The sequence below is a fragment of the Gopherus flavomarginatus genome, chromosome 1 (assembly GCF_025201925.1).
Source record: "Gopherus flavomarginatus isolate rGopFla2 chromosome 1, rGopFla2.mat.asm, whole genome shotgun sequence".
Taxonomy (NCBI): Eukaryota; Metazoa; Chordata; order Testudines; family Testudinidae; genus Gopherus; species Gopherus flavomarginatus.
In genome coordinates this window covers 16,308,991-16,333,035 of record NC_066617.1, presented here as the reverse complement: position 1 = coordinate 16,333,035, position 24,045 = coordinate 16,308,991, and the positions used below count along the sequence as shown (strand labels likewise).

Below are 24,045 nucleotides of genomic sequence, written 5' to 3'. Positions count from 1 at the left end.
GGCTATTTGAGTTGTCATTAAGTAATATGTTTGCAGCTATGTAAATTATTATTATTATTATTATTTATTATTATTATTTTATACCGCATCACTGATGTTCAAATCTATTTGCAGACTGATAAAGTGCCAGATCCCTGCCTCAAGGAACTCTTTCATTCCTCATCCGATTCATTAACCTGCTTACTAATAATATCTTTTCAGTTCAACTTTGTTTTCATACCACTGGAAATGACTGGAAAATTAGGTCCTATTAAATAATCATGAGTGTAAACTGTGATTCACCAGTTAAGTGAATGCCATTACTGGCAATAAATTCAGAACCTTATTATAAGCTTTCATTACTAACATATAAACCAAAACAGTGCAACTTTGATATAGACTATATCCTTTGATGCTCTACAGGTGTAAATAAAAAATCATTCAAAACCAGATTCGGCATGTAGCCACATGTAAATTACACAGTGTAGGGAATAGGAAAGTATTCGAAGTGAGCAGCAGAGGACGAAAAGAAATTTTTTTTCAGCTGATATTTGAAAAGAGGTGGATGGTGAAGGAGGCAGGCAGGCTGCTCCAGATGGGAAGAGATGTAGAGAAGAAGGATTTCACACGAACAGCAATGAGATGAAGAGAGGAAGGATAGTCTTGTGGTTAAGAAACTAATGCAGGACTTGGGAAACCCAGGTTGAGCTCCATGCTCTACCACAGATTTCCTGTATAACCTTTCCCAAGTTAGGGCTTGTCTACACTTAAAACACTGTAGGGCTTCAGGGAAGATACGACTTATTCCAACAGGAGGTGCTCTCTCATCAGCGTAGGTACTCTACCTCCCCATGAGGCAATAGCTAGGTCAATAGAATTCTCCCATCAACCTAGTCCTGTCTACACCAGAGGTTGGTATTTTTCATACCCCTCAGCAATGTAGTTATACCAACCTCATTTCCTAGTATAGACCAGGCCTTAGTGTTCCTGGGACTGTTGCCGCACACCTCATGTAGCCATTTATATCTGTGCAGAACACTACTGTAGAATGGCAGTATTTTATACTCACTTTGCTCTGGTGTACCAGGTGCCAGATTGATGAATTGCAGATTGATGAATTATTATTAATGATTTGTATTACAGTAGCGCCTAGGAGACCCACTCATGGCGCAGGAGCCTGTTGTGCTAGGCGCTGTACAAGTACAGAACAAAAGCCCCAAAGTGCTTACTATTAATCCATATGAATGCTGGATTGCTGCTCTAACCATCTCCTTCCCCCCCCACACACACACACACCATTGTATAATGGGAATGACAGTACTTCTCTATGTCACAGGGAAGTTGGGAGGACAAGTACATGACTGGTTCGGAGGTTGTCATAAACAGATAGTTAAGGGTTAATAGAACAGGAGTACTTCATGTCTCTTTTGCCTGGAAAGGGTTAACAAGTTCAGTGAGCCTGGCTGTCACCTGACCAGAGGACCAAACAGGGGACAGGATACTTTCAAATCTTGAGGGAGGGAAGTTTTTGTGTGTGCTGTTAGTGTTTGGCTGTTGTTCTCTCTGGGTTCTGAGAGTGACCAGACGTGCAACCAGGTTTCTCTCCAATCTCTCCAATACAGGCTCTTATATGTCCAGAATAGTGAGTACTAGGGAGATAAGGCGAGTTAGGCTTATGGTTGTTTTCTTTATTTGCAAATGTGTGTTTGGCTGGAAGGAGTTCAAATTGGTATTTTGCTAAAAGGATTTTAATTTGTACTTGTATACTTAGGCTGGGAGGGTATTCCCAGTGTCTATAGCTGAAAGACCCTGTAACATATTCCATCTTAAATTTACAAAGATAATTTTTACTGTTTCTTCTTTCTTTAATTAAAAGCTTTTCTTGTTTAAGAACCTGATTGTTTTTTTTTTATTCTGGTGTTAGATCCCAAGGGACTGGGTCTGGATTCACCAGGGAATTGGTGGGGAGAAAGGAGGGAAGGGAGAGAGAAAGGTTAATTTTCTCTCTGTGTTAGAATTACTTTCTCTCTCAGGGAGAGTCTGGGAGGGGGAGAGAGAAGGAGGGGGGGAGGTGAATTTTCCTCTCTGTTTTAAGATTCAAGGAGTTTGAATCACACTGATCTTCCAGGGTAACCCAGGGAGGGGAAGCCTGGGAGAGGCAACGGTGAGGGAAAGGGTTTACTTTCCTTGTGTTAAGATCCAGAGGGACTGGGTCTTGGGGGTCCCCGGGCAAGGTTTTGGGGGGACCAGAGTGTACCAGGCACTGGAATTCCTGGTTGGTGGCAGCGCTACAAGTACTAAGCTGGTAATTGAGCTTAGAGGAATTCATGCTGGTACCCCATCTTTTGGACGCTAAGGTTCAGAGTGGGGAATTATACCATGACAGAGGCGCTCAGCTACTGCAATGACGGAGGATATAGAAAGACAAACTGTGGAAAGAGAAAGGAGGATGGTGCTAGATGAGGGAGGAGGAGCTGAAAGGGAAGCAGTGGAAGATAATGTTTGTAAAGTAAACTGGTGCATATCAGGGAAGATGTACTGTATGTGAACTGGCTATCCCCCAACAATCTGCCTTCTTGAAGGTCTTTGATTAAACAATATTTTCAGACCTGCCTTGGATGCTTAGGAGGCTTAAGGCAATCTGACCTCTGTGGTACCTGGGCAGTAGTTTTGCCTGGGTCAGAGGATCAGTGGCCACTTTAAAATCTGGTATCTGATGAAGCATCATGACTAGAAAGTAATGCTATAAATCAGGTGTCGGCAACCTCTGTCATGCGGCTCGCCAGGGTAAGCACCCTGGCGGGCCGGGCCAGTTTGTTTACCTGCCGTGTTGGCAGGTTCGGTGGACCCTGGCTCCCACTGGACGCAGTTCGCCGTCACAGACCAATGGGGTGGCAGGAAGCGCCGCAAGCCGAGGGATGTGCTGGCCACAGCTTCCTGCCTCCTGTATTGGCCTGGGATGGTGAACGCAGCCAGTGGGAGCCGCGGTCCACCGAACCTGCTGACATGGCAGGTAAACAAACTGGCCCGGCCCGCCAGGGTGCTTACTCTGGCGAGAAGCGTGTCAGAGGTTGCCGACCCCTGCTATAAATCACGTCAGAGCTGGGAAGAATTCCCTCTTTCAGTCAATGGATAGCAGTTTTTTGTCTCTAGCCTTTTTGATTCACTAGTTATCAGACCTTAATTCTGATTACCATCTTGCCTTTTCCCCTCCCATTTTAATTCCCTACTACCATTAACACTAGACCCAATGTTCTATACTATCTAAGAGCCTAAAATCCACTTTGCAAATTGCAGGAACTCCTCATTTCTAACTCTAGTAAATACTGGTTTCTAAAGTCAGGCTGCAAGATAGCAATCAGAATGATCTGACTTTAGAAACATGAGTATTATCTTAACTTATTCTTCCTAATATTTTTATTGATCCTGGATGTTAACAGTGTCGATTAAAACTTCTCAGCAGTTTCACGAAATGTAAAGAAATGTTAGTATTTGGACCTCAGCCTTGAGTCATTCACCCAGAGAAGCCAGAGAAGTTGTTGTATGTCCCAAGCTGTTGTGACATCACAACCAACTCCTGTACCCAGGTGCTCTAATGGCACAATGATCCATAGAATTTAAGGCCAGAAGAGACCATTAAATCATCTAGTATGAGCCCTGGCATAATACAGGCCATAAAATTCCATCCAGTTATTCTTGTATTGAGCCCAATAACTTGGCTTTGACTAAAGCATATCTTACAGAAACCTTATTATACAGTTTTGATTTAAAGACTTCAAGAGATGGAGAGCCCACTACTTCTCTTCAAAGTTTGTTCCAATGGTTAATCACCATCACTGTTTTAAAAAAGGGAGGGAAAGGGGGCTTATTTCTAATTTGAATTTGCCTGGCTTTAACTTCCAGCCATTGGTGCTTATTATGCTTTTCTCTGTTAGAGTCAACAATGATGTAGCACGCTGTAGTTTATTCACGTGAAAGTACATACCTTGGTACTCATGTATGTCCTCTTAACGCAATTAAGCAGAGAGAATATCAAACGGAGAAAACCAGATGACAAACCTCAGTATTTTCTCCATTTAACTCCACTGGAGGGTCATAATGTGTACAAGAACCGCTTGTGATGTAAGCAGCAGATTGGAACTCTGTCAATGGGCATGCCTGTTGTGTAGTGCCCCCTGCTGGCCAAGCATGGCTGTGCAGCATCCTGCCTCTTATTTCCCTTTCACAGGTTCCCAGGAATAATCCAAAGAGGTGTATGTCCAATAACAACCCTCCTTATTGGGGACTGGTTTATTAACTCTCTTTCACCTCTTCTGCCCCAGTCTCCTCCTGGGCACATCCCTCCTCCTGGAAGTCTCTCTGCCTACAACTGCAATCCTCTCTACCAGGCACAATTTCCCAGGTTCTGCTCAGTCTCTCCCCTTAGCTCACCTGGGCACATCCATTCCCAGGCCTGTAGTCTCATCCCTTTGTAGTCAGGCGGTTGCGGTGTTTCTGGACTTTGAGCCATTGAACTCTCTTCCCAAACTGCTTCCTTCAGGAACCCTTTCAGCTACAGCAATAGCTCTCACTCACCACCACCACCCCCAGCTTCCTCATCCTGTTTCCCTCTTTATATGGCCCAGATGCCTTCCCTTATGCCCAAATGGACAGCACATAATCAGTCACAGGTGCACTGGACAACCCTTCTCTCTTAAAGGGGCCAATTGCCCTAAGACAAATTCAAACAGCCCCTCAGTCTTTTCAGGGATAGGGAACCAGATGAGGGGCAAATATCAATTTTTTCTTTAACTTTTGAGAAGCTATCGAAGTTTCACATAATTACATTACAATAATTGGAGTGAAAACTATTTCATAATTTAGGTGGCACCCACAATTAAAGGTTTCATGTTTCATGATTCATCCTGACAGCGAGAATACAAATGCTTTCAAGAAGTGCAAACTTTTCTTATCTTAGGCCATCAGAAAGAAAGCTTTCTGATCAGTGAGAGCCAGTACCACCTATTTACCTGAACCCACCTATCAGTCCCTCCTACCTGCACTACCACCCATATGCACATGGCACCATCCACAAAGAGGTGTCCTCAACACTAACACATAAGGTGGATATCTTCCTGCATCAGGTGGAGGAGGAGGAGGCTAGCTGTCTGCTTGCACAAGAGAGGAGGATTCCTCATTGTTTTTACAAGGGAGGAGGTTTATCCACCTCTACTAATAGCATCTTGGTATGAGACCCAGCCAATCACCCGCAAGCAAAGGAGTGAGTTAGTGGTTAGAGAAAGCCTCTGTGAGCATGAGGAGTATGTGGGTGAGTCAGTGTATGTTGAAAAATATATGTGCATAGGTGAGATTATTATGTATTATTGAGACACAGAATATGTGAGAGTGTGCATGTATGCAAGAAGAGCCTTTAGTCTGGGTGTGAGAGACAGAGATGGGGTGTGAGAGGAGAGTGCTTGTGGGACAGTCTTTGAGTGAATGTGTGACAAAGTGCAAATGAGTGTATGGGAGGGGAGCGAAAAGTAATGTCACGGTGAGTGTCTGAATATGGAAGGAAGAGTGAGGACACGGGACTTGAACAGAAAGGCCCTCAGACAGTGCAACCACCTCTGGGTTCCTTCTACACTGCACTTAACAACCAGGTTGGGACACAGTTACAGTTCATTTGTGGCTATACACAACAACTGAGTTGTTATAACATAATTTGGGGTTGTCTGTGCAAATAGGGCCAAATCTCTTTACTACCAAATTAAGAGAATCACATTCCACCCCTATCTTTTCAGAACAAGAGCAACAGTCCCATAACATAGATATAACAGCATTTGCTCCCTTCTAAACATGCAAAATGATGGCCCCAACAGAGCTATAACTGTAATGTAAACAGAACCTAAATTCTACAATGATAGATGCTTTAGAAATGCAGGATGATTAGATTAAACAGATCAGCTGACCAGCCTAAGGCTTTCTCCCCTTCCCAACCTCTGTTCATTCCCTCTGGAGCACTTGGCATTGGCCACTGTCAGAAGACAGGATACTGAGCTAGAGGGACCTTTGGTCTGACCCACTAGGGCCATTCTTATGTTCTTAACCTAATGCTTGGACAGGATTCTGCATCTTACGATCTCTTGGAATGTCACATTATCAGCTTTAAAAATGACACTGATGTGGCTTTAAAATTTCAAGGGCTTACAGAGAGAACGGTATTTAAATGATTATCTATTTTCTTAACAGATTCCATTACTGTTGTGAAACTTTACATCTCCCAGTGGCAAGTTGATGCAGTCTTTCACCTGTCCAAGTGGGTGAATTGATTGTCTAGAGCTACAACAGGTGAATTTGTTGAACTTTATGTATCTGAGGGGTAGCCGTGTTAGTCTGGATCTGTAAAAGCAGCAAAGAATCCCGTGGCACCTTATAGACTAACAGACGTTTTGGAGCATGAGCTTTCATGGGTGAATTCGTCTGTTAGTCTATAAGGTGCCACAGGATTCTTTGCTGCTTTTGTTGAACTTTGTAAAGATAAACAGTGGGCCAGCTCCTCAGCTAATGTAAATTGATGTTGCTGTACTGACTTTAATGGAACCATAACAATGTACATCAGCTGCGGAACTGGGCCAGTATTTATCACTATGTTTTTGTTTGGTTTTAGGGGAAATATATTTCCTTCTGCATTGACTTTCCTCTTTAACTGGACACTTAGTTATTTGTCCCAACACAATATTCAGGAATGAACACGAACAACTTCAAAAATGGGGATAAAGGCAACAAAGGCACTACCAGACTTACTTACATAGAATCTGGTTCACCACCATGTTCTTCTATTTATACACCACTGGATGGGGTGAAACTGGAGTAACAAATGGATAAATCAGGACCATAATTTCCAGTGCAAAGTGATGGCAATACAAAACAAAAGAACGCAATTCCTGAAGTCAATGGGAATTTTGCTTGAGTGCTAGGCTCTCAGAGAGATTTTTCAACAGTATTCTGTCACTCTCGCTTTCCTTCCTTCCGATGTCTTCATCTTCTCACTTCTCCTTTCTAAGCAGTTTCCACTTTGGTCTTTCTTTTTTGCCCTCTTCATCTCCATTTCTGTCTCCTTCCCCTTTTTTCTTCTCTGTTTACATCTCTCTCTCTCACACACACCTCACTTTTTTATCTTTCTTATGTCCTTTTCTGGTCTCCTCTACTTCCAGGACTGCCATGGAGCAGAGAGTTACTGGGATTTTGCTGTTGAACAGAAGCTTTTTCCCTGTAGTCCGAGCCCTAGTGTGAAACTGACCAGGGCTAATGTTTGTGACTTTAGTCAATTTCACACTGCTACCAGCACCAGGGGAAAAACTTTTGCAAAATTGCATGATCCAAACCAGTTTCATACTACAGTCAACTGCTTAAGAAAACACCACTGCACAAGATCGTTCACTGAAGGCAAATGACCAAGACTTCAGCATTCCAACAGGAGGCAGTTCCCTATGTATCCCCTGCTACTGTATTATATTTGAAAAACAGTTTTTCTTTCACTTTCTGTCCTGATTTGGGGGTTCCGTGATTTCCTTACCACAGCTTATTGCATCACAGCCACCTAGAGAGATGCTGAGAAGACAGAAAGAGAGCTGCTCTTGTGTTATAGGTGCTTTCAGCACTTTGGAATCCTTAGATAAAAGATGACAGAGAAGTACAAAATATACGCACCTTCATCTAGGACCTTTCATCTGAGGGCCTCAAAGTTTTTCACCTCTGAGGCAAATAAGTATTATTATACAATTTTTACAGATGGGGAAACTGAGTCATGGAAATTAAGGTCCCGTCTACATTATGAAAAATCTATTATATTATGGAATTAGCTTACACATGTCATTTCCAACATGGTTCAGCATTATATTATAAAAGGGACCAAATCAGGCTTCAGCTTTGTTTGTAAATCATATTATAAAGGACTTGATCACTTGAACCTCATGGCCTGAGATAACTCCCGATTAAAACACTGAAAGCCTGTCCACAGACTTTAATGGAAGGGCCTTAGGGGCCTTGGACCCCGACCCTCCAAGTTATGTACGTTCCGATCTTCCATTGATTTCAATGGAAACTAGGAGCCTTGCCTAAATACCTTTGAGGATCTGGGCTTTGTGAGTTGGACAGCAAATGGTCTAATTTGTCAGAAGATCTGAGCACTGTCAAGTTCCATTTAAATCAATGAGATTGGCAGGTGCTCGGCACCTTTGAAAGTCTATGGCAGAAACAAAATTAGAACTCAGATTTCCTGATTAACAGGCCTGCACACTGCTACTAGGGCATGCTCTCTCCAGGAGTGGTAAAGGAACTGATTCACAAATATTGGGTTTTAAATGTAAAAATATTTATAATTGTCATAATAGGGCCGGTCCTACTTTCCTTATGCCAGCTCCCTTTGCCTTTGATCTGGCTTCCATAATATGTTAATTATTTCTAATTTAATCGGCCTTTTTTTTGGCAAAACTTTGCAGTTTGACTATTAAACTAAGTTACATCTAAAACTTTCATTGCTTACAACTATAGTTAAATAGAATCCTGTAGCCAGAGCTTGCAAATTGTGACATTAACAAATAATCTCTAAGGGCACAAACTACTCAGTGGCTACATTTAATTAATTTCAATGGCAACAGTAACACCAGCATAACTGAACCATTGGATAAAATGCACATAGCCACCTTGGGGCTCTAATGTGCTTCACTGATTTCAATGGAGACATGATCGATCAGCCACAGACGTAGGAAGTTGTTGGTGGCACAACTCATACAATGCGGAGAGAACTTCACAGACAATCTTCTGTGGTGACAGAGGTTTATAATTAGGCTTGGAAGGATTCGATTTTTAATCAGCAGATGTCAGTAAATGTTGATTTCATCATACACATAAACCAACAAAAATATTTCCATTGATAATAATCAAACTTTACAAACAGGCAAAGAGAACGTATTAGAATTTGACTTAAATTTACTTTGTACATTTTGACAAGTGATGTTGACAATTTGTGTTTTAATGGTTATAAACTTTAACTTTTTAATCTCAACATCTACATTAAATAACAATTTTCTGTGACCCCTATTGTCTGATCCTCCCACAATTCCCACAACTATGAAAATTTAATTACATGAAAATAAAAAATGCTTTAAAATAAATATTGATATTATCCATTAAAAAATAAATTGAATTATGCCAAGCCTATTTATACTGGAAACCACAGGCAACAGACTTGCAGCTTTAATTAATCTCTTCATGTTATGATTTTACTTTTTCCAACACTCTTTAGTGCAGGCAAAGAATTACATACCTAAGATGACAAGTAAGGACATGTTTCTTATTACACCAGATGATGTCAGTACCAGAGCTAGACAACGAGGATGAGAATAAACTAAAATAATAACAACATTTAGCACTTATACTGCGCTTTGCATCTTGAAAGAGCTGTAAAACATTAGTTTGATTAATTAAACTATGCATTTTACTAAATATTACAATATCTACTCTACTTATTATAATCCAGATGCATGACCTAGATCAACATTAAATGTCTAGTCTGATTCTTACTCACAGTTTGTTCATAAGGAAATCAGTCAGTTAGTGAACCAAAAATATACTAATGTTTACAGAGAGCCCTCCTTTGGAAGCAGAAAGAAGTTGAAATACTATGTTAGTCTAGTCTCACTGTATTTTGTAAGTAGCACATACAGTGCTCAGTATGTAAAGTACAACCTAGAATTAATATCACTTATAGTCATTCTAAAGTTGCATGTAAAACTGCTCAAAATACAGCTGCCAGGGACACGCAGTATGTGACTGAGACAGATGCTATAGAAGCATAAAATCAACAAATACAAGCAGTCCATATGTTAACCTCTCCTAGAACTCATGGCCATCCACATCCACAATGTCTTTTAAAAAAACTTTTTTTAAAACAAATACACACGCCTCCTTATTGAAGTGAAAAGTATTTTACTACATCCTGTTCCCTCTTTTTTTTTTACCATCTGTACATGTTTATTCTGAACCTTCAGAAAGTCTAACATTTTACTAATCTTTATGAACAGACACAAAATAAAACAAAACAGTGAAACCAGCAACAACAGTTAAACTATGGTAACGTACTAGATGAAACACATCCAACCCACTCTTATTATTTCTGATCTTTTTTCTACTAAGAGACTCTGACATCAGCTTTAGCAGAAAGCATGAAAGTCAGACTGCCCTTACCATTGCCCAATCTCTCTCTCTTTCTCAGCCTATGTATATTATAAATTACATTTCTATTAATATTTTTGATAAAACAAACATATTAGTCTGAATACTGGGGTGAGTTGACCAGAAAGTGAGTTGACCGGGGGGTCAATATTAGATATACAACCATTTTCTCTGTATACAAATATATTGTTATTTCTATTACTGATTCAACCTAGTTCTTGCCACACACCCAATGGAAAAAAAAGAAAAAAGAAAAAAGAATGAGATACTGTATATAAGCAGGACTGTCTTTTGGATGCTTTAGTGCCCAGCAAAGTGCTGGATGGAATAGCACATATGCACAGGCACTCACAGTAACACAAACCAAACACACAGGTACACTCACACACTTACTAAAACACATCTAGCCACCAATATATGCACACATAGTCTTATATCCGTACTAATACATATCAAGGCATATACCAGCATGCGCACACACTAATTCTAACACATTTTCAAATATATATGAAACACCACACACACGAAAATGACACAATCACAAATCAGCAAGCCTTCAAATGCATAGAAACGCATCACAACACACAACCCACACTTACACCCTCAATCCACACAAACACAAACCTCAAACACACATTCATGAGACAGACACACACCAACACAAAGGTATCCGGACACACACACACTCAAATGCATACACACACACCACGAACCTCCTCACTACACACAAACATAAACCTTCTCAAACACAGACACACGAGACAGAAACAAGCCAACACCAGTGCATCCCGGACGGACACACACACACACCATACACACTCAAATGCCTACAAACACCCAGCAAGAGGCACTCTTTGGCTCGTACACACAATCGCACCCCACCAAACACAACCTCGGGTGCAGGCTGACACACGGACACCGTGCACACACACTCTCAGATTAAACACCCTCTAACACACAGCCCATCTGTGTGTAACTCAGACTGCCGGGGATGGAGCCAGCCAGCCCGGCCCCGCCAGCGGCGCGGGACGGTGGGTCCGGCTCCCATCACCCCCCGCCCCAGCAGCAGCACCGGCTGGGCGGCCGCATCCCGGCCTGATCATCACTTACGTCCCCAGGGTCTCCTTGAACTCGAAGATCTTCTTGATGTCCTCGGCTTGCTTCTTCCAGGAGGCGCTGCCCTGCCCGTTCTCCCGGGCCATGGCAGCGGCGGCGCAGCTTTCCCGCCCGGGCAGGAGCCAGAGATGCTGAGCCCAGCGCAGGCAGCCGGACGATTGAGCAGCGGGCGGCACGGGGAGCTTTTGCTTTCTCTTCTGCCGCTGCTGCGGCTGCGGCTTCCTCTTTCCCCCTCTCTGCTCGCTGCTGCGCTCCTGCTCAGACTTCCTGCCCGCTGCGGCGGCGTGTTTCCTCCTGGCTCCGGCGGACCCTGCTTTCCCCTTCTCCCCTCCTGGCTTCCTCCTTCCCTCCCCGCTTTCTAATTTTCCTCCCTCTTGCTTTCCTCCTCCCTTGTTTCCTCCTTCGCTTTTTTCTCTCCTTCCCTCTTGTCCCTTCCCGTCCCTCTCTTCCCGTCTCTCCTTCCCCCCCTCACCGATTGGTGCTGCTGCCTTCAAGGGGGATTTCCTTGGCGGGTTTTATCCCCCCCCTTCCCGGCCACCCCCGTCCGTTTGCAGCCCCCCGGGGTTTCCAGCCAGACTCAGCAGTAGCAGCCCGGCTGCAGGGAGCAGAGGACGCTTGGAAGCCGCTGCTTGAGTTACTTTTGCCCCCCCCCAGCAAAGCCCCGAGTCCTTGGCTCTCTCCAAGAGTGCGCCCCCCCCCCGGGGTTAGTTTTCTTGCAGGAGACTCAAGCGGGCTTTCGTGCGCGCCAGGCGAGCCTCGCAGTGCGCGCGAGCCACGGAGCGCGCCAGGGTCCCCCCCTTGTCTCAGGCTGCTGCCGCTGCTGGCCATAGGGATTTCACGGCGCTGGCACCGTGGCGGTGGCTGGTTGTTATGGCAATGGGAGGCGGAGGGGAAAACAGCGCCGCCTCCTCCTTCTTTCCCTCCGCCCCCCCCCCCCCCAACTCCAGCCTCTCCTGCAGCCGCGCCGCCTGTCAGCGCCCCTCCTGACTGAATGACTGGCGATAATTCGCATTGCACCAAAACCGCGCACGTCCAACCCCCCCGTACACACGGAGCCCAGCCAGCCCGGAGTGGCGGGGGCCGCCTCCCTCCGTCTGGCAGGCGCGCGCGGGAGCCCCGAGCCCTGCAGGGGGGAGCCGCCCGCCGAGCAGTCCCGCCCGCCCCCGCAGCTGCTGGCGGGCGCAGCGGTGAGTGCAGCAAGGGCAGGAGTGCGACAGGGACTCTGCGGAGGGCCGGCGAGCCCGGCCAGGGAGGGGCAGCGAGCTGCGGGGTCGAGCGCTTGATTTGACTGCACGTGCCAGGAGTTTTCCGCTGCAGGCTGTGCTAGAGCTGCCCAAGAGCCCCCCCCCCCCACTCCCTTTTCTGATTGGCCCAGGCAGCTCCAAGGCCTCTTTGCTAAGGGACTGTCAACCAAACGGGCCAGATGGACGCCTATCCACTGGAAACGGGACTGTTGTCGGTCTTTGCATTGCTGTAGCGCCCAGATGGGGGGGAGGGGGCAGAGGGGGTATTGTACAAGCACAGCAGGAAAAAAACCCGATGGCCCAACGAACTTCCAGTCTAAATAGACAAGAGAGACAAAAGCAGGGTGACTATCCCCATTTTGCAGATGAAAAACTGAGGCACAGAGGGACATTATTGACTTACCCAAGGTCACACAATAAGCCTAATCTCCTGAGTCTCAGGCCAGTGCTTTAACAGCAAAATTCATCTTTCTGCTCTAAAACTCAAGCCACCCCCCCAGTGTCTTTACGTAGGCCACCAAACAACCTTCAACTCAAGGGAGGCATTGCTGGTGGGTGCTGGGCTAGATCATGCAGCTGACAGGAGACATGGATTCTAGATTCATATCTTCCACTGGCTTAGTGAGAAACCAGGTTCAAATAGTTAACTTCTCTGTGACTCAGTTTCCCCACTAGTAAGATGAAAGTAAATAGGCCAGTGTTTTCAAAAGCGGGTGTGTCAATTCAACACCTAAATCAGTGACCTCACTTTCAGAAGCATCTAGTAGCTGGGGTAGTCCTCTTGCCTTCTGTGGGTTTTGGATCAGGCCCAAAATCTGGCCCCTAATTTAGGAACCTAAATATGGATTTAAGTGTCTAACTTCAGGCACCTGATCTTAAAAATCTGGCCAACAATATTTACCTATACTTAAGAGGCATGTTGACATTTTCACAAGAAAAGCATTATGTAAGTGACAAATATTATTAATTACTACAATAATACTACTAATTAGATGCAAAGTATTATTAATCATGACAGACATGGGCTGGATTTCAGCCAGCAACTTAGAGGTAAAAATTACTGTAGTCACTATTGCCAGTCCCGTAACTGCCTCATGTAAATACTACCCTTGTCCTCTACTCTCCACGAACCACATGTATGATACTTGTCTGTTTTAATATAGTTAGTGACAAAGTTCACTCTCAAAGTGGAAAATAGTAAGAGGGGTAAAGCTCAAAATGCTGTGAGATTCTTTAACGTGTAAAGTTTTTTATAATCTTAATTTGAAGATTAGAAAACAATGTCAATAATTTACAAATATCAACAGTGAGATAATACCAGGATTTGGGGGGCAGCAGTGGATTCATTTGGATCAGAACTGAGATGCACCTCATAATGGGGCACAACCATGAGAGGTAGTATACTAACAGTTATTTCAAATTATATCAATCTAGATTACAGTCTCACAACACAATATGGTAATAAACTGGCTAGTTTGCATGTGTAATACTGCCCTCTACTGGATAGAATAAGATCTGCTTAACTGTGTGTCATAGGCCTTACAGTATTAACAGTTCTCCTTTCGCTCAAGGGGTAAGGATGTGGCAGTTCTTATGTTCATATCATCATCATAAGAATCAATAGAGTCATAGAATCATAGGAATTATTATGGTCATCTAGTCTGACCTGCACAACACAGGCTAAAGAATCTCACCAATAAAATCTGCCTCAAATTTATAACTTCTATTTGAGGGCTAGCATAACATAAGCTTCCATCACTATTACTTATGATGTCCCTTTTTTGCACATCATGTTCTACATTTGAGTATGATCAGGCTGAGAGATTTTCACATGTCTCTATGCCTAGGCAATGCAACAGAAACACACTATCCACAATTTTAGCTAGTATTGTGCATACTGCAATTTCTAGGCACCAAAACTCTGTGAGTTAAAAGCAGGGTGTCAGCCTATTACTCAAAGTTTTCTTTTGGCAATTTAACTCACACTCTTATCATACTAATTAATATACTTTTTTGTGCACTAATATAACGCATATTTGAAATAACTAGTAAGGTAGGAATCCTCAATAGCCTTTACACTTTTAAGTACATCAGACACTCCCGTAAGCCAAGGATCATCGACACAATAGACCAGATCAGCTCTTTCACAGTCATTACAGTCTGTCATGTCAGAATGAAATCAGAGAGACTGTAATACTATTTGATTGACATGATCCAAGAGAGATATTGTAGTATATTTTAAAAAATGAAAAATCTTACCCTAAGGTGAAAGTATATAACAATACATGCTGGGGTAGAATGGCTATATATAACTATATTACATGTAATTATACACAAAAAGTACATTAAAATAACTTTATAAAGGTTGCAAAATCAAGCACTCAAATGTTAAGAAATACCTGTGCAACCTTAATTTGGCCCCTTTTAGTGTATATATTATGATACAGTCTTTGATTACATGATCACAAACTATTTTTATTGCAGCCCTGCCTATAATAGATATTAGGTTACGGAGTCTTAACGGTTTATTTGGTCATTCTAAATAAGTGCCAGTAAAACCTGTATACCACACCATTCTATCAAGCATTCTCTAGCTACAACCTTACAGGAAAAAAAAAATTGGGGTTTGGGGGGCTTTTTGGGCAAATGTTTTAGAGGGTTTTTCTTCAATTTTTATTTGGACAGGTATTTGTGCAGCATTTTAAAGGTGCACTTTTCTAAACGGGTTCAGAGTCCTCTGATGGGACCCCTTAACTCATCCTTCAAGACCCATGTTGCCTACTAACCAAAATTGTATTTTTATTCCATTTTTGCAGGTTAAAATGATCAAAGTCCTTACAGCATCGTAAATCAGTCTAAAGCCTTCTATCAGTTTAAGTCCTTTAAGATGATCTGAGGCCCTAGCTCAACATAAACTGCTAAAAACTGAGTCCCGAAACATACAAGTTGGGGACAAAAATATTATATAAAAGTTTGGAGCTTATTCTGCTTTAATGATTGGAAGGGGCTTATGTTGCTGTGGCAGGGCACACTCGCCCTGCACTGGACAGGGAAAGGTTAACCTTACATTGTGGGTTGAGGAAGCCACACCCCCTTTACTCTACTGGGCATGCTCCAAGTGCATTGGTATAAAAGGGAGCAGCTTAGCTCAGCTGGTGCTGATTGCTGGGGAGGAAAGATGTGCTCTGTTGGCTCCAGCCAAGGAGCAGCCGAAGCCCAAGGCCATGGAGGCCCGAGATACTGTAACCCAAGCAGATACAAAGGTACCTACCAAGACCTTGCTGCGTCTGGAGTTGCAATGGACAGTGCAAACAGGGGAACCTGGATAAAGCAGAGGTGCCCAGACTGCAGCAATGGGAACTATGGTAGGAAGCAGCCCAGGGGAATTAGATAGTGGCCTGGTTAGTGAACTGGTGTTGTAAGTCAATGGGTTTATAATAATAAAAATAAAATAATATATGGAAATATACCTATTTCATAGAACTGGAGGGGACCCTGAAAGGTCATTGAGTCCAGCCCCTTGCCTTCACTAGCAGGACCAAGTACTGATTTTGCCCCAGATATCTGGGTGGCCCCTTCAAGGATTAAACTCACAACTCTGGGTGTAGCAGGCCAATGCACAAACCACTGAGCTATCCCTTCCCTCTGCTTAGAACACTGCCCCCCTGCTGACTCAGTGGCACATGCACCTGACACTACCAGGACCCTAGGCTGGGGTCCAGTGGAGTTGTGGAGCAGGAGGGCCTGGACCCCTCGACCAGAGCTGCCACTCCTTCCTTGTGCATGGTGGCCCCCTCCCTGACTGCCTTTGGCCATTAGGCCTTACTGCCCTGCTGAGAAGGGCAAACCTATGGACTTGGGCTGCTAGGCCTTACATCCCTGCTAACTGGGGCAAATCTATTGATGTTGGCCAGTGGGCTGCACTGCCTTACAAACTGGGGAAAATGTACTGACTTTGGCCATTGGGCTTCACTGCCCTGCTGAGAAGGACAAACCTATGTTCTTGGGCTGCTAGGCCTTACTGCCCTGTCTTCCCAGAGGCGAATGTACTGATTGGGGCTACTAGGCCTTACTACCCTGCTAAGAGGAGCGACTCTATTGATGCTGGCCATTGGGCCACATTGCCCAGTCTACTTAGGGTGAACTGACTGTAGTTGCTGGGCCTTACTGCCCTGCTGACTGGGGCCAATTAATTTACTCTGGCCACTGGGCTGCACTCCCGCACTAAGATGGACGAGTATATAGACTGAGGTTAGGAGAATGATGGGCCACACTTGCCCCACACTGGATTGGGTTTTCCCCAACCCTGTCACAGTTCCCCTAAGGATTTTTTAAACTGTATAATGGGATAAACCTGCAATGGTATGGGTGGCTTGCATACTTAGCCTACAATTAGACATTAGTTGAACATCTGGTGCACAGATTTCTGAAGATCTTAATAGGTCTATTGGTGCCTACTAGTTTTGAAACAGGAATTTTTCTTCCTTTCTTTTATTTTTGTTTGATTAAATCTAGGAAATTAAATAATGATACAAACTGTTAATATAAGGCTAAGATTACACATTTACACACTCAAAAGTCAGGAATTTTAAAAAAGTGAACATATCACGCTAACTCTTCCCCTGGAACATATGCATTACAAAAAAATGTTTCAATTCATGATCATGTGTCTTGGATACACACGGGTATCTAACGCCAGGTGTACACTACAGATTTATCTCAGCATAATTACGCTGTTCAGGGGTGTGAAAAATCCACACCCCTAAGCGGCATAATTATACCGACTAACCCCTAGCGTAGACAGTGCTATGTTGGTGGGAGAGCTTTTCCCGTTGACATAGTTACCAACTCTCATGGAGATGGATTAACTACACTAACAGGAGAAGCTCTTTCATTAGCATAGGGGCATCTTCACTTAAGCACTTGCTGCATTTTAAATGTAGACCTGCCTTAAGACTGTACATAAGAACATAAGAATGGCCACACTGGGTCAGACCAAGGGTCCATATAGCCCAGTATCCTGTCTTCCAACAGTGGCCAATGCCAGGTGCCCAGAAGGAATGAACAGAACAGATAATCAAGTGATCCATTCCTATTGCCCATTCCCAGCTTCTGGCAAACAGAGACTCAGGACACCATCGCTGCCCATCCTGACTAATAGCCATTGATGGACCTATCCTACATGGATTTATCTAGTTCTTTTTTGAAACCTGTTAGTCTTGGCCTTCACAGCATCCTCCGTCAAAGAGTTCCACAGGTTGACACTGCATTGTGTGAAGAAATACTTCCTTTTGTTTGTTTTAAACCTGCTGCCTATTAATTTCATTTGGTTACCCCTAGTTCTTGTGTTCTGAGGAGTAAATAACACTCCCTTATTTACTTTTTCCATACCAGTCATGCTTTTATAGACCTCTATCATATACCCCCTTAGTCGTCTCTTTTCCAAGCTGAAAAGTCCCAGTCCTATTAATCTCTCCTCATATGGAAGCCGTTCTATACCCCTAATCATTTGTGTTGCCCTTTTCTGAACCTTTTCCAATTCCAATATATCTTTTTTGAGATGGGGCAACCACATCTGCACGCAGTATTCAGGATGTGGGCATACCATGGATTTATATAGAGGCAATATCATATTTTTTGTCTTATTATCTATCCCTTTCTTAATGATTCCCAACATTCTGTTCACTTTTTTGACTGCTACTGCACATTGACTGGATGTTTTCAGGGAACTATCCACGACTCCAAGATCTCTTTGAGTGGTAACAGCTAACTTAGATCCCATCATTTTCTGTCTATAGTTGAGGTTATGTTTTTCCAATGTGCATTTGTCATAAACAGATGGTTAAGGATTAATGTCTCTTTTACCTATAAAGGGTTAACTAGCAGTAAACCTGGAACACCTGACCAGAGGACCAATCAGGAGACAAGATACTTTCAAATCTCAGTGGAGGGAAGCCTTTGTTTGTTTTTTTGAGGGTTTTGCTCTGTTCTCTCTGGGTTCTGAGAGGGGCCAGACATGTAAGCAGATATCTCCAAATTTCTGAAACAGCCTCTTCTGTTCAATTTAGTAAGTACCAATTAGGAAAGGTGGTTTAGTCTTTTTATTTGTTTTCTTTATTTGCAAATGTGTATTTTGCTGGAAGGATTGTATTTGTGCTGGGGGGAGGATTTTCTCTAGTGTCTATAAACTGAAAGACCTTGTAACATTTGTCATCTTAATTTTACAGAGACAACTTTTACTTTTTTCTTTCTTTTATTAAAGCTTTTCTTTTTTAGAACTTGATTGATTTATTGGTTATCTTGTGTAAGACCCCAGGGGAGGGAGTCTGCACTCACCAGGAAATTGGTGGGAGGAAGGAGAGAAGCGGGGAGGAAAAGCCTGATTTCTCTCTGTTAAGATTACTGTCTCTCTCTCAGGGAGAATCTGGGAGTGGGAGAGAAGGGAAGGGGAAGGTCAATTCCTCTCTGTTTTAAGATTCAAGGGGTTTGAATCACAGTGATCTTCCAGGGTAACCCAGGGAGGGGAAGCCTGGGAGAGGCAACGGTGGGGGAAAGGGTTTACTTTCCTTCTGTTAAGATCCAGGGGGTCTGGGTCTTGGGGTCCCCTGGAAAGGTTTTTGGGGAGACCAGAGTGTACCAGGCACTGCAAGTCCTGGTTGGTGGCAGCACTACAAGTTCTAAGCTGGTAATTAAGCTTAGGGGAATTCATGCTGTACCCCATCTTTTGGACACTAAGGTTCAGAGTGGGGACTCATACCATGACAGCATTAATTTGCATTTATCAATATTGTAGGGAAAAAACATGGATGGGAGCAGAGTGGGAGTAGAGAGGAGTCAGGAGGGATGAGGTAGATAGGAGCAGAGTGGGAGGGGAGCAGGAGTGGGGAGCGGAGGGCTTGTAGGAGGGAGAGGTGGATAGCAACAATTACTAATTCAGATTTAAATCTACTAATTTTGCAAGTAGTGGTGTGGGCGGGGTAGAGGTGACTCATCACCCCTTGGCTCCGACAAACACAACAAAGCACACTGCGGCCGCCTAGGGCACATGTGCAGACTATGCAGTGCAGGTATGATAGGAGGCAAGCCTTGGAGATTTTGAATGGGTTCTGGATTCACCACCCAAGCAACAGGCAGCATGTTGCACTCTAACTGCCTGGTGTGGACCCTGCTGGACTATGATGATGCGTTCCAAGAACCTACAGTGCACCAGCAGGATCTACACAGGACAGTATGCAGCCTGTGGCTCAGGTGGTGAATCCAGCACCCTAAGCCCAACTGACAGTCACTGCAGCTGGCCTCCTAACAGGCCTTCACTGTGCAGTCTGCAAGGAAGGAGGTGGTGGTGGAGGAGAGAGGGAATGTGACAGGGGAAGAAGAGGAGGAGGATTATCCCAGGAAGGAGGTCCAGGCTTGATACTGGCCAAGGTAATTAAGGGCCCTAGGTGTCAGATTACGGCAACTTTCCTAGGGCTGCCCCTCCTCTTCTCCAGGTTACTCCCAGTCCCAAAGGACCAATCGCACCTTAGATCTCACACCAAAGACAACACTGCAGCCAATCCTATAATAAACTATATAAAGATTTATTAAATAGGAAAAGGAAATAAGGGTTTTTTACAAGATTAAAGCAGGTAACATATATACACAAACAAGTTACAATCTTTAGTTTCAAAAAGTAACAGAAGACTCTATAATAAGCAAGCTCTTTATGTCCTTTAGGTCTATCCCAGGCTAAGCACTGAGGATCTTTTGCTTATCCTTGGTAAACTTGGCCCCCAGAGTCCAAGTAGCATAGAGATAATCCATTCCTTCGCCTTGGGGTTTTTATCCCTTTCCTGCCATGTGCTCTGAGCTGCAAACTCAGCTGATGGGAGGAATTTGTTTGCATGACTCCTTCAGGGCGGGGGGAGCAAGACAACTGAGTCTTTTGTCCTCTTCAATGTCCCATAATAGTCCCTCTGGTGTTGATGAACCTTTCCTATTGGGCAGGACATAACACCATCTGTTGCAGATTAGCACTTTACACTAGCTAATCTCTCACTCCTGTCTGGTGATTTATATAGTCCCAGAATCTTATAGTTCAGCCATTCAAATATTACATTACAATATGGGATACAGATGTTGTAAGTCAGATTAATGCATGCAGCAACTCTCAAGCATTCCAAGTCTAAACATATTCTAAAACCTGTTTTTAACAATACTAACACAAGTAAGCCAGCCTGGTTACAGCTATGTAGTTGTCAGCATTCAACTGAGGCTTGGAAACCTTGGCATGAGCTGGCACCTGGTCTGCCACCATCACACTTCCCTATTTTTTCTCCCAAACATCAGTAAAAGTCTCAGAGCAAGTTTGGCACTTCTGGGATAGAAGTAGGTGGAGGACGGGGCAGGATAGGAGTAGAACGGTACAGGGGCAGGCTGGGGTCTCAGTAGCAGAAGGGTCTGTACGCACTAGACCACATTCTGGAAATGAAGCTAGGAGTCCTGAATCTCCCTTTCTCTGCTGTCAGCAAATAACACTCCACTGACAAAGTGTATCTCATGCCCTTACAGTGGCTCATCCACACAGAAGATAACAGCCTACTACTGTTTTCAATTACTCCATTGGCTCAGAGGTCAGTGCTGAAGATCTAAAGGTTCAAGCTGATTATAGAAGTTAGTCAATATTGTTCTATGAGATAAAAAAAGATGACCTGAAAAAAATTATATTAGGTAATTACATTCACTACATTAGAAGAACATTATTAAGGTCGCAAAGTGAAGCCCTGAAATTAGGAAATGCCAGAATTAAATTTGTTTGAGCAACATGCATTATGATACAGTCTTTGATTACATGACCACATGCTATTTGGGGGGGGGGGTCAGGACCCCGCCTCGCTTTCAGTGTGTAGGATGGACAGTGCTTTGGGGATGAATCAGAGTTTGATATTGAAGAGACTGATAGTGATAGTTACAGAGACTGTTTGTTGGTTCTCTGTCTGATTTTCTGAGTACCTAGCCGGAAACACTTGTGGCCAGATGTCCAGAAGAGCTGAGATTTGTGACTGCCACTGTTGTTAGTGGGAGCTGTGCAGTACTCAGATACTATAGTGAGGGGTACCATAGAAAAGCCCATAAGGAAATTAATTTTCTGTTCAGTATATGGATTGAATGGTGACTATTAAATAAAGTTTGTGGCCATACATTGAATGAGGATAAAAAGAAATGTTGAATAATTATAAATAAAAAGCAAACGAACAGCAGTATGTGATCATGTAATTAAAGACTGCATAATAATATATACACACAAGGGGCCCTGTGATGTTCCCCAGGCCTACCCAAGCTTCTGAGGCACCTTGCTACCACCTGCCTTTAATGTGAGTGAGCCTCATCTGTGCCAGCCCAGGGTCAACTCCCTGACACCACGGCAACATGAGTCCTCCCCTCTAGGTCTCCTCATGCCTCATTCTCTCTTTACAGGTTAACAATAGGTACACTTCAACCCAAGCATCTCCTGTAGTGTCCATCCCCTTATCCACTGGACACTCACCGAGTGACCAGACCTGCTGTTCCCTAAGGAACGGTACACCACAACTTGCTAGTCTACCTTAGAGCACAGCTCCACGTAACATGCACCATTTGGGTCTCTTTATAGAGAAAGCAAGTATAAGTTTATTTAACAAATATAGATTCACATGACAGCAAATAGACATTTTGGTGTCACTGACCCAGAGGATCAGTGCTACACCCCAACTTGGGACAGACTCTTGGAGAAACCCCTTCTGACTGGGTCTCACTTTTCCTTCAGGGTGGGCCTCACTGCCTCCTGAGACTGAACCTCTATCGTGCTTCACCCTGTGAGGTCTGTTCAGCAAGTCCAACTGAGATATAGAATCCTGGCAGAGACTTGTACACTCTGCTGGCATTAATGCACCTCACCAAGTATTTATAGTGACACTCAGTTAGAGTTTCCAAAACAGTAGGGCTTATTAATCAAGTGGAACACCGCATTGGAAGTCCTTAGATTAGCATAGAGAAATGAAGGTTAAAGCATAGCACATTCTAGTTAGCCCAGAGCAGTCCACCAAACCAAGCTGGAGTGAACTCCATTTTCAGGCTCTGTGTCTCTCTCTGCCTTCCTTCCTTAATCAGCTTTCTGGTAAGAGAGCCCAGATTCCTTCCAGAGGCCAACCCTTTATTCCATACCAGTCCTTTGTTCTTGAGCTGGGGTTTCTGCCCAGCTTCCCTGCTGCAAGGCTGGGAAATCCATGAGTCACTGGAGTTTGCAGGGAACTCTCTGGTCCCCTGGTTGATCTGGGTTGGTTTCAACTAGTTCCTTGATGACTCTTCATTCCACCCAGACAGGGTAGATGGACACACAGCTATGTCTTTTAGTTTAACCTAAGAACAAACTTAGTCCTCCCCTCCTCCTTGGGTACTGTAGCAATGCAATGTATAGGGAAAACTAAGGCACACAGGCTTCATTAAAAAAAATTACAAAAATTCCCACTTTGTCAGACCTGGAAACAAAGGGGACCAAAATAATAAAATGCTTTCTATGGCCTCAACTTAACTAACAAGTAATCCTGCTGTCTACAGAAGTGTATCTGACCAAAGTTCTTCCCAGCATTTTCAGCCAAGTCTGGCTGAGATACCTTTTTGGAGAAGCAAATACATTGTCAGTTTACTTCTTCGGTGAAGGGTGCCAGGGCATCTGTCTGCATCCCCCAGTTATTCCAGACCAGTCCTTTGCTCTTCAACTCTCAACAGGACGGCCATACATCCTGTTTTGGGCAGGACAGTCCCTTTTTTAAGCCCTGCTCCAGCTGTCCTGACTTTCTCTGGGAAAAAGTGGGCATTTGTTCCATTTGCTCTTGCCAGCTTGATCAGTTCCAGGGCACAGGGGGCCGGCAGGGTTAAAGTTACCAGCAACAGCTTCACACGAAGAGGGGACAGGGGGACGACTTTGGGTAAGCAGCTGGGGCCAGCCTCGTGGTGGGAGGGGGAGAGCAGCTGAAGGGCACCAGCATGGTGTCCTGTTTCTCTTTTGGAAAATATGGTCATCCTACTTCTGAAACAGGATCGGCTTCCGCCTCCCCTTTACCTCTTCCTATTAATTTCCTTCTGAAGTCCCTGGGAGCTCTTCATTAGCATTTGACTCAGGATGCTAATTGACTTCTATTGTAAGACACACAATTGTTAGCTGGGGAAATAAGTATCTCCCACCTCCTGTCTGGAGAAGTTTATCTCAAGGCATGCTACCTCCAGGAGACCTGCCTTTAACTACAAGGCCTTAAGAACATAATTTCATATATAGATACACATATATATGTATCTTCTTACACCTTATCTGCACATACATCTCACAATTATCATGATGACCAGTGTGACACAGGCTTTCTTAGAGACCTAACATGACATTCTTTGGTGAACTACAATGTAAATACCATTCCCCAAGGATCCTTATAACCCATTTGCCCCCTGTGCCCTCTGACAGTTGGCATTAAGAGGT

At 43.9% G+C, this 24,045-nt stretch overlaps 1 protein-coding gene across 2 annotated transcripts in view; it reads right to left on the bottom strand.

Annotated features, from left to right (window-relative positions):
* CAMK1D (calcium/calmodulin dependent protein kinase ID) overlaps positions 1 to 11,635 on the bottom strand; it is a 389,122-nt gene extending 377,487 nt beyond the window's left edge. The window contains exons 1-2 of one of the 2 annotated variants that reach the window (XM_050936946.1): positions 11,308 to 11,635; positions 9,290 to 9,346 (exon numbers count right to left, since the gene is read on the bottom strand). In XM_050936946.1, coding sequence (XP_050792903.1) covers positions 9,290 to 9,346; positions 11,308 to 11,399 — 149 coding nt within the window. In that variant the 5' untranslated portion in view covers positions 11,400 to 11,635. The remainder of the gene's footprint in view (positions 1 to 9,289; positions 9,347 to 11,307) is intronic. The other variant, XM_050936947.1, reaches the window with a different exon arrangement.
* Positions 11,636 to 24,045: the final 12,410 nt, after the last annotated feature.